This window comes from Berghia stephanieae, chromosome 1 (genome assembly GCF_034508935.2).
Source record: "Berghia stephanieae isolate SIO BIC M18660-M18661 chromosome 1, UCSD_Bste_1.3, whole genome shotgun sequence".
In the NCBI taxonomy this organism is placed as follows: Eukaryota; Metazoa; Mollusca; class Gastropoda; order Nudibranchia; family Aeolidiidae; genus Berghia; species Berghia stephanieae.
In genome coordinates, this window is record NC_088360.1 from 22,858,401 (window position 1) to 22,869,870 (window position 11,470).

Here is an 11,470-nt window from a genome sequence, read left to right on the forward strand (position 1 = left end):
GTGCATATCCAACAAATCGTACCTTGGCTTTCTTCACCAGCCTGTCGTATCTGTCCACGACATTTGCTATCTGATTGCCCAGATTGCCGTCACGACTTGTTTTCTTTAACAAGATTGCTTTCTCGTTCAGGCTGTCTATGGTGCTTTGCTGACTTGAAATATTCAACTGTAAGACCTGCAAGCAAAGAATGCACCACAGGCGTTAGTTGGCAGAATAGAATTCAGTCAATATTGTATATGAAATAATTGAGACAGTGCAAGATGTTTGGAGCAAAAACCTCCTAGCATCGATTTACACATAAAAAATTATATCAGGAAATAATTACATTTTTTGAGGTGTGAAAATGAAGTCTTAAGAGATAAATCACAACAATAATTCAGGCATTTAAGGCCAACAAGATGAGAATTTTAATTGAAATAAGTTTAAAGACAGCATAAATATAGCTCCCATTCATAGTAAACACGAAGCTTGATTTAGTGGTCAATACGTTTTTTTAATCTCCTGGTGATGATTATAGAAATTAAAATAAAGTCATTTACAGCAATCTCTTTAGAAATACAAAATACGTGTGATTAAGTACGAATTGTGTATGGTCCATTAACTCAATATGACTAAGACTTCTATCAACTAACCTTGACCCTCTCCAGTTGAAGCTTCTTTTCCTGCAGAGTATTCTGTAGCTGAGAGTCTGAGTCAACTTGAGCCTCGAGTTCCTTGAGCCATCTTTGTAGCTGCTCCACGCTGTCATCATAGACAGTCCATTGTGCTAGCGTGCTGTCCAGTTGTGTCTTAGCGTCATTTAGACTGGCAGACAGACCATCAAACTCTTGCTGAAGAGTCTGCATATCACGCCGGATGTTGTCTCGTCCTGCCACTGATGTGTTGGGAAGAACGATTTGTAAGTTGTCCAGGGCTATCTGTAGCATGTGGAGTCCCTCTTCCTTCTCATTCAGTAACTCCTGCAAAGATTATGAGCAAATATAAACAATGACAGAACGCGAAGAAGAAAAATAATCGCATAAATTAGAATCAATACAAAGTTATATAGCCACAATGTTACATCACTCTTTCTGACCTCCACAGCACAATGAAATAGTAACACACCACTTGCTTGAATGTCAACCTCTTGAAGACCTTAGATGTACATTCCTCCCACCAAATCCAAGCATCAGTAACACACTTTATAGTCACCTGGAACAACTACAAAAGACGTCTAACTTCTACGTCATGGCACAAGACCGAAGGGCTAGAGCTCAGGTGGTCGCTGGTTTGGATAAGTAAGTAAGTAAGACCTCCACAGCAAGTGTCCAAACACACTTTCTAGAACTTTGTAATGATGATAGTTTTAATATTATATAATAAATATTAACCAAACCTTCTTGGAAAGAGACTAATTTTACGGACCAATAAATTTTCATAAAAAGTGACTCAAACTTTAAATTTGCCAACCTGTACAGCCTGAAGTCTTTCTTGCACTGAGTCCTTGTTGCCGCTAGTGTCCACCATGTGGGCCACTTTCCCCTTCATCTGGCCCACCCATGTCCTACACTGGTCAAATGACTGGATGTAAGCTTGGTGGTCCAGCACATATTGCTCCCATCGTCTGCACAATTCCTGAAGAAGAGAAACAGAATGAGAATTTGAAAATTAGATTTCGACTACATCGAATGCTTAATTACGGTCATGATTTTAAACTTTTAAGGGCTGAAAATTTGACAAAAAATGTTAGTTCTTTGGATTAAAAACAAACAGCAAAACTAAAATCTTCAATTCATTTATCACAATTTGGGGTTATCATATTAATTCATAGAATTGGAAACTACAGGTAAAACAACATGAATTTACAGGAATACTTTTATTTAACAAATTCATATTTAAAGTTTCCAATACCTTGATGTTGATGGTGGCAGTCTGGTGTTTGGTGGCCAATTGAGATGCTTGGCTGACCACTCTGGAGTCGGCAGACACATGGACTAAATCCTGGGCTGCATCGCTGAGAGAGTCAAGGTCGTTTTGATGACTGGCCACTTCTGTGTGGAGAGCCTGGAATTGAAACAATCGTGAATCGTGAGAAAAGTAAGATTCAAACGACAAAAAATGCTGGTTATATATATACATTCATAAAATGTCATGGTAAACTATTAAATAATACTCTCTTCTTCTTCTTCTTCTTCGTTCCTCTGATGGACATCTATGGCTGCAGTCCGATATCTGCTATGAAGTCTGTGGTCCGCTTTAGGTCCTCAGCCTCACCATAGAGCTTTGTGTTGAGTGTTGTAGGGGTGACCCAGTGGTTCGAACGTTGCACGTTGTATAATGGGCAATCCATAAGCACATGTAAAGTGGTTTCATGGTCGGTTCCACATGGGCAATAAGGGGTTGTTCCAATACCTAGCTTTGTAAACATATGTCCTCTTAGTCTATTGTGTCCTGTTCGGAGGCGGAATAGAGTGACTTGGCTACTTCGCTGAATGGCATGGATTGGATCCTGCTTGTTGTGTTCTAGGTGTGTGTCATTCCTTTCTTTGTCTATTTTTAGCTTTATTATTTTCTTTTGCTGATGGTAAGTGATTGACGACTTCGGTTGTTCCTTCTGGGCTCCTTCTTTGGCCAGTTGATCGGCAATTTCATTTCCATATATACCTTCATGACATGGAATCCACTGCAGCACAATTTTTCCTGTTTTATCAGATAAGCCCTCAAGGGCCTCCACAGTGTGTGCGGCTTCAGAGTCCTGGTAATTTTCAATAGACCGGAGAGCATCATCAGAGTCTGTCAAGTAAACCACATTTTTCCCGTATATTCTGTGATCTCTGGATAGTTCTTTTGTTGCATTAAGGATGGCTTTTTCTTCAGTTTTAGTACTTGTGCACATTGAACCCACTGATACAGATATTTTTGTTTCTGTTTTATCTGTCCAGTGTATGAGTGCACCAGCACCTCCATTCATGAGGGGGCCGGAAACTGAGCCATCTGTATAAACTCTTATCCAGTTGGTCATTGGGTATTTTTTATCGATCATCTTTAGGGTTTGAGCATTGTCATTATTGCTTCGAATGTTTTTCTTGTTGATGGTTATGGATTTTTGTTTCTTTTTCCACGGTGGTGGTTTGAGATTTGGGACATTGATTTGGGCAATATCTTCCTTTGGTGTCACTTTATATTCGCTCTCTAGTTTTTGTCCCAAGGCGATGAAGTTTTCCCTTTTGAGTCGATTCTCTTTCTTTTCCATTGTACTTGGATGCAGTGGTTGGGATTCCATGAATTTTATCTTTGAGAATTGTGTCACTATTTTTAAATTTCGTTGTTCTTTGAGAGGTTTTATTCCTGTGTGGGTTTCCATCTTGTGAATTGGTGTTGTTTTCATTGCTCCAGTGATCACGCGTAGGCATTGGTTTACTGATAAACTGTAAAACAAGGAATGTAGAAAAATCAGCCAAAGCTTTCACAAAATCAATCATGAAAGCTGCAAAAGAATCAATCCCCAGAGGATCAAGAAAGGACTACTGTCCAGGATGGACTGAAAAATTAGGAAGTCTCAACAGCCAAGTCACTGAACACAGAAAAAAAGCAGAGAGAGAGCCAAATGATGAGAATATGGAAATTTACAAAGAGGCTGAAAAAACTCTCAGGAAAGAAACAATAAAAGCAAAACAGGAAGCATGGCATGAAAAAAACCAGACAACTTGACTACGACAGAGACGACGGAAGAAAGTTATGGAACCTAACCAAAGCTCTAAGTGGACAAGAAAACAGATATGCTGCACCATCAGTAGAAGATGATCAGGGGAGGATTCTCAACAAAAAACAAGCAGCAAACTGTTTTATGAAGCAGTACTCAAGTGTTGGGAGTATACAGATTAGAAAAGAACGAAAACGAGAAGTCCATAAAGAATTGAGAAAACACAAGGATACACCCAAAGAATCCACAGATGATATCATGTTCAGTTCGATTAAAAAAGAAGAAGTAGAAATTGCCTTGAAATCTCTAAAAACGAACAAATCACCAGGTCCAGATGATGTTACTAATGACATGTTGAAACACCTAGGAACCCTCACAAAGAGGAAAATGAAACAACTGTTCAATGCAAGTTGGAAACAGGGTAAACTTCCACTCAAATGGAAACAGGCAACCATGATACCAATTAAGAAGGATGGCAAGCCAAAAAATAAACCCGAAAGCTACCGACCAATAAGTTTGACAAGCTGCTTGGGTAAACTGATGGAGAGAATTGTTAATCGCCGTCTCCAATGGTATTTAGAAAGCAATAAGTTGATATCAGATGAACAGGCTGGTTTCAGACAATTTCGCTGCACAGAGGACCAGATAACATACATCTCGCAGCTGATCGAAAATGGTTACCAAGAAAAAAAACACACAGTCACAGTTTGGGTGGATATGGAAAAGGCATTTGACAAAGTCTGGACAAAAGGACTACTTCTCAAACTTAAGAAAGCCAACGTTTCACACAACATGTTTGCATGGATTAAAGATTACCTCACAAATCGAAAAGCAAGAGTCCAATCTCAAAACTCTAAAAGCAAGCTAACGAACATGACAAATGGAGTACCACAAGGCGGGGTTCTCTCACCAACCCTCTTTGTCGTTTTTATCAATGACATCTGCGAAACCAAATGCAGAGGAGTAAAAGCAGCCATGTATGCAGATGACCTTGCACTGATATGCACTGAAAGAAATATTGGTACTGCAAAGGCCAGGATACAGATGACTCTTGATGCTTTGAGCAAATGGACAAAAGACTGGGGTATGAGAGTAAATGCTGATAAAACCACATACACAACATTCAGCTTATCAACCAAAAAGCAATCTATGCGATTAACTTTAGATGGAAAGATTCTGAGAGAAGACCTTATGCCTAAGTATCTAGGAGTGAAATTTGACCCTCGACTCACTTGGAAACATCAAATAGATGAAAGTCAACAGAAAGGGTACAAGAGAATGCAGCTTCTCCGAAAACTTGCTGGAACGCAATGGGGAGCAAACTCAAACGTCCTGAAGAAGACATATCTTGGATATGTAAGACCTGCAATAGACTATGCCATATCGGCATGGGGAACGTGCTCACAGGCTCAATTTCAAAAGGTTGAAAAAGTCCAAAACCAATGCCTAATACTCTCTAATTTAGGTTATTTTATTGATTAATTATTTCTATTCAATTTTCATATATTTTCTTTCATTTTTAGGGGTGGGGGGGGGTGATGAAGGGAGAATATAAACAACAAGGGGCTAAAGGTGAAAGAAGGGTCCCTACACTTCTAAAACTAAATGCTATTCAAATATCAAATTTTATATCAGCGTCTATGTCCTACCTTGAGTTTGTCCAGTTGTGCCTGCTTTTCTTGTAAGGTAGCTTTGAGGTCAACCTCCCTGAGACGTCCTTCAATGTCTTTGAGCCAGGTAGCACACCTCTCGTGCCAGTTCTCAAAGCTGTTCCATTGGTCCATGCAGGACTCTAGGTCTGATTTGGTCTGATTGGAAGACAGAAGTCAAAGTTGTCATTTAACGCTATCCCTACCGAACCTTTTCAGTATTTTCCCGAAATGACAGGCTTACCCAGCAGAAAAATTTATTTTTAAACTCACACAAGCTCTATACAAAACAACTTTATGTTCTTATTAATTAAACAAAGATCATTCTTCAAAGTTTGTGATGTACAAAATAAATCCGAATAAGAAAAAATGTATATTGTGTCGTAACAAATGTGACGATTTTGATGTAGGTGTTATGGAGAGAGTTAAGAGGTTCCCTTGAAATAGCAGTCAAAGATACCATCTGGTCTCAATAAAACAACTACACGTACTTTACGAATATTCACAACATCATACGTTGTCAATACAAACACTGTTTTATCAAAAAGAACAACAACAACAAAAAAGATATTTTAATTTTGATCACAAAGTTAAAGCTGTTTCATTGAACTACAGTTTCATGTAAAAATGTAACCAAATAATTTTTATATTCTATCAAAACTAGACATCCGGAAATGAACGTCGAAGTCCAGATTAAAACATATAAAAATAGTTGAAAACACAATTGTGCTCTCGTCTTTATTAATTAGAATGTGCAATTCTTTTATGTCCGGTTTTCCTTTGAGAATTGTATGGCTCTGATATTTTCTAAATTTCGCATTTTTGTTTCTTAGTTCTATAGATGTCAGACAGCCAGTAATTCTTTTTTTTTTTTTTTTTTGAAATTGTTTTATGATTGTTTTTTGGGTTTTTTTAATGATTTTTGTTGGGGTTTTTTAGTCTATTCGCGGAGGGGTGGCTGTTGTGTTTTTTCTTTCTCTTTTCCTTTTTAAAAAACATTTTTGTTGTTGTTGTTTGTTTTTTTTTGGGGGGTGTAAGTTTTTTTGTTTTGTTTTTGTTTTTGTTTTTTTTGTTTTTTTTTGTTTTTTTTTAACTTAAATCCTGCCCTATTTACGTGTGATACAGACAGCTATGAAGCCTTACCTTGGCCTTTTACTTAAATCCTGCCCTATTTACGTGTGATACAGACAGCTATGAAACCTTACCTTGGCCTTTTACTTAAATCCTGCCCTATTTACGTGTGATACAGATAGCTATGAAGCCTTACCTTGGCCTTTTACTTAAATCCTGCCCTATTTACGTGTGATACAGATAGCTATGAAGCCTTACCTTGGCCTTTTACTTAAATCCTGCCCTATTTACGTGTGATACAGATAGCTATGAAGCCTTACCTTGGCCAGGGCTTGAATAAAGGCCTCCCAGTCAGCTTTCAGGGCCTCCGTGTCCCTGGTGACAATATCCTTGCCCTGCGGGGCCGTGTTGGGCAAAACCCTCTGGGCTAGTTCCAGAACGTTCTTTACTTTGGGTTCGCCCTCCATCTTAGTGGCCAGTATGTCCTGCAATGATAACAATAATAATAATAATAATAATGGTGATGAGGATGGAGATTATCAGTATGAACCATATATGGGATTCTGCTGAGCATAACTTATAAATACTATCAAATGTGCTCTCTCTCTCTCTCTCTCTCTCTCTCTCTCTCTCTCTCTCTCTCTCTCTCTCTCTCTCTCTCTCTCTCTCGCTCTCTCTCTCTCCATTTCTATTTGTCTGTATGTCTGACATCACCTTTATTACAAACAAACACACACACACACACACACACACACACACAAACACGCACACACACTCACAAACCCTATCACACCTGAACATCAACAGAACGCTTCCCCTAAATTGGTAACCATTTCTTCAGTGTGACATTTATCTAAATATCCAAGACTGTGTATCATGTTGACGATAATACAAAATATTAATCATAATAAATAGAGAAAAGCTTGACTGATTAAATAGAATTCATTTCATTCTAATTAAATGTTGTTGAAGTTGGCATGCAGTTTTTAAACGACCAACATAACATTTACAAACTCTGTAAATCTTAAACTTAAGAGTCATTTTTCTTATTAAAAATATGGAATATTCAAAACAGCCTCCAAATTCGATTTGTAAAAGAAAATTTAATGTTGAATCAAATACAAATATTTACACGGGTGGGGAAAACAAAATTATCGGGTGAAAAAAAAAAAAAGAAAAGAGAACTAAACTATGGCCCAATGAAATCTTAATGTTTTTGAGAGAACCAAATTATGGCCCAATGAAATCTTAATGTTTTTGAGAGAACCAAACTATGGCCCAATGAAATCTTAATGTTTTCGAGAGAACCAAACTATGGCCCAATGAAATCTTAATGTTTTCGAGAGAACCAAACTATGGCCCAATGAAATCTTAATGTTTTTGAAACTATCATTTTTAAACTTGTTTTCAAACTTCAAAGGGACAAAGATGATTTTTTTCTGCTGTTGCATACGTAGATTTAATAGAGAGTGATACAAACTATGATTTATGAGACATGGTGACAATGACGACGATGTTACTAGTGCGCATATGTGTGTGAGTTTATATATAACCATGTATTATGTAATGTATGTTCTCTATAATACTGTACTGTTATAAATGGTAACCAAATGACAAATTGTCACTAGTTTGAGGACAATAAAATCATATTACTATTATTATTATTATTTACTCAAATTGTCCTCTTTACATCCTTTGTGTCAAATGTCTATAGAATTACATTTTTTTATACTAAAAACAAAATGTCTTCATTTGAAACTCAACTCTTCCCTTAAAATCAATCTTTAGTAGTTTTATGATCTTAGGTCAAGGCTGTATATTATATACATTGATTTTTTTTTTTTAACGATTGCAAGAATATATACAAATCATTAGTCTTACTTAAAATAACAATTAGAAGATGGTGAAATGAAAATTGGTGATCAAATATATTTTAAAGAAGATAAAATTTCAACACACAAAATACAAAATAAATAAACACGGGCGAAATGTGTAAGTTAGGTTGTCTGCACAGTACTTGATGTGTTTTTATCTATGGTGAAAATCGGACTGATCCTCAAAGAAATGAAAGATGGACCATGGACGAATAACAATAAATAATTGGTGACATATTTGTGAGCCTTTTACAATTTTTAAATTTTTTAAAAACATCTCATAAATGAATAAACGAGATTGTTGCTGTGTAATGGTTTTGCTAATCAAAGTTTATGTTTTTTTTTTAATTTGTTCACCCAATAAAATTGGTGGGGAAAAAAACAAGGCATAGGATCACTGCAAACATGAAAACAAAAACGCAAGTCAAAAAAAATTAATAATAAAATCTGAAACTATCTAATAAGTGGACATATAAATTTGAGGTCAAACATCTCTATGTAACAATCTAAATATCGTTTGTGCGGTATAAAGAAATAAACAGGCCATAATATTTTTTTCATATTGCTAGTACTTATATTTTGTGTAAGATTAAGAAATGATATATAAAGTGACATTGTTATTTACTTCTTTGAGATGAGGAATATTATATTATGATACAAATATATGGAACCATTACGGTCGTCAATGGATCACAGGACGTAAGGATAAAAATGATACTGGACATTAATTCCAAATATTTGAGATTATAGAACATAAAGGAATGGATTAATTTTTAAACAGAAAACAATCTGCAAAAATGAAAAATTCCGGTTGGGCCTGAAGTAGGAAATATTGGCCCACACGTCGGAAGGAAGTGGCTGCAAATATTACGAGAAGGAAGACTGCAAACTGTAAAAGTCGGGACAATTATGATTGTTTTGGGAGCGATTTTGTTTGTTTTTTTTGTTTTTTTTTTTGTTTTTTTTTTTTTTTTTGGATTCTAGAGATTTCCTTTATGTCAATCAGATTTATTGTTGAAATAAGGAGTTTAATTGAAGCACTTTATGTATATATAGATATTTATTAATGCAATGTGAATGTGCTTGTCTGTTGGATATTTTTGAATGATAAAAGAAAAATCGCCAGATCTTTTATTTTACGCAATATCCACTATGAGTGCTCAAAGCACTTTATAGGGACTTCCAAGACAACAGAAACGTTTAACATATAGAGTAAAACAAGATGCCTGTAAGGCGATATTACAAATTTTCCGACAGGGATATGCTATTATTGGTCATGGACTCATTCTATGCCCAACTGCGGTGATACAATGTGAGTTAAGAACCTTCTACAATGATCAAACAGGATTCACGCCCGGACTTTCGGGTCACAAGTCGAATGTCATACTAGAAGACCACAAAAAATAGGCGAAAGGTATTTAGTGACCTTCTCATAAACCCTCCCATTGACAAAACATTAAATAGGCAGAGCATTGAGCCGAAGTTGATGTTATTCTTAATTAACAAAAATCATTTCAAAAAACAGTTAACATCTTTCTACATAACATTTCTTGTAGCACGAACACGATAAACCTGCATCTGCCCACTTGGAAGCAATAGAGGTTTGTTTTTTTATTTTTTTTATCTTTTTGGAAAGAACAAATATTCGGGCTTGTAAATTTGAATTGTAGACAGTTGACAGATAAATATTTGTGAAATTGGGTAGTTTTGTTGAGAGATAAAATGTAATAGAATGGGTATCAGACGTGCTTAGAAATACCTCATTATGTGGGGAATGGAAAAGCTAAAGAAGACATTTCAATAGTAGGAAATTATCCAGGCTTGATTAGATAGCGACATTATAACACATTCCTCTATGATGTAACAACTGTCCTATGATTGTAACAACTGCCCTATGATGTAACAACTGGCGTATGATGTAACAATTTCGTATGATATAACTATTGTCCTATGATCTAACAATTTCCCTATGATGAAACAATTGCCCTATGATATAACAATTACCCTAAGATGTAATAATTGTGCCGGCTGTTTATCAATGAAAATTTCGTTCATTTCTTTAAGAGTGTGTTGCTTTGTTTTAATCTTGTGCAAATTGGTCCTTTACAGATCAAACTAATCTGTCATTTCTATCTAATTTGCATAGATTCAGGGTATACCAGAATCAAAATGGAAATAGGCAATGTAAGAATGTCAACAACAAAAAATCTGGCCAGATAAAAAAAGGATAAAAAGCTATCTAATGATTGTGGAGTCAATTGACAGAGATTCCAAGTCTATCGAACAGTTTGACATACTCAAGAGTCAAACTGGTAAATGAAGAAAGAAAAAAAAATCATGCATTTTCTAAATTTACTTAAGAGATCAAGTGAGTTTGGAAACAAATATAAATATGTTAAGATTGTATTTATTTATAAAAAAGGTTGATGGTCTATAAATAGTAAAGGGAGAATAAACTATAAAACAAGGTAGAAATGGTAGGACTCGGGCTAGACGATACGTTACCATGGTTCTCATATCACCCGGCTGAAAATACAGCATTCCTATTTCAGTATTGTGTATTGTGTATGCCAAATTGTTTGGATGATCATATATACATACACACACACCTACACACACACACACACACACATACACACACACATATATATACACACACACACACGTACATAATATATATATATATATATATATATATATATATATATATATATATATATATATATATATATATATATCACATAATTGTCTACAAGATCTAGCATGTTAAATAAACTATACAATAAAAATCTCCAACTTGAATAACACAGCATAGAAATGATTGAAATAATGCATAGAGAAAAACTAGCCGTTTTAAAAAAAAATAACGTTTAAAATAGTAAAAGAACAAAACATATCTATTGGTGATAACTTTTATCAAAATATGAAAAATTACATCACAAAATATTTAAAAGTAAACAATCAACAAACACACAAATGACCCAAACAGAAAGAAAAAAAATTTAGAAAGCACATCATATCTTCCAAATATGAATGTAAATGTTGCTGCTCGAAGCTCGAAGAAATAAATAATACGAAAAGGAATGTAAGCTTCAATTTAATTACAAAAACAGATCAAATGAACGTTTCGGGTTTCCCCTTTATCAACAAAACAGGATGAATGAAACACCACAGATGAATAAGATACTGTGGG

At 35.4% G+C, this 11,470-nt stretch overlaps 1 protein-coding gene across 4 annotated transcripts in view; it reads right to left on the reverse strand.

Moving 5' to 3' along the window:
- The window catches only part of LOC144970464 (muscle-specific protein 300 kDa-like), a 503,594-nt gene that overhangs the window by 293,738 nt on the left and 198,386 nt on the right, over positions 1–11,470 (reverse strand). For all 4 annotated transcript variants that reach the window (XM_078910148.1, XM_078910139.1, XM_078910156.1 and 1 more), the window contains 6 exons: positions 6,724–6,888; positions 5,333–5,491; positions 1,892–2,044; positions 1,451–1,615; positions 634–960; positions 23–175 (listed from right to left, as the gene is read on the reverse strand). In XM_078910148.1, coding sequence (XP_078766274.1) covers positions 23–175; positions 634–960; positions 1,451–1,615; positions 1,892–2,044; positions 5,333–5,491; positions 6,724–6,888 — 1,122 coding nt within the window. The remainder of the gene's footprint in view (positions 1–22; positions 176–633; positions 961–1,450; positions 1,616–1,891; positions 2,045–5,332; positions 5,492–6,723; positions 6,889–11,470) is intronic.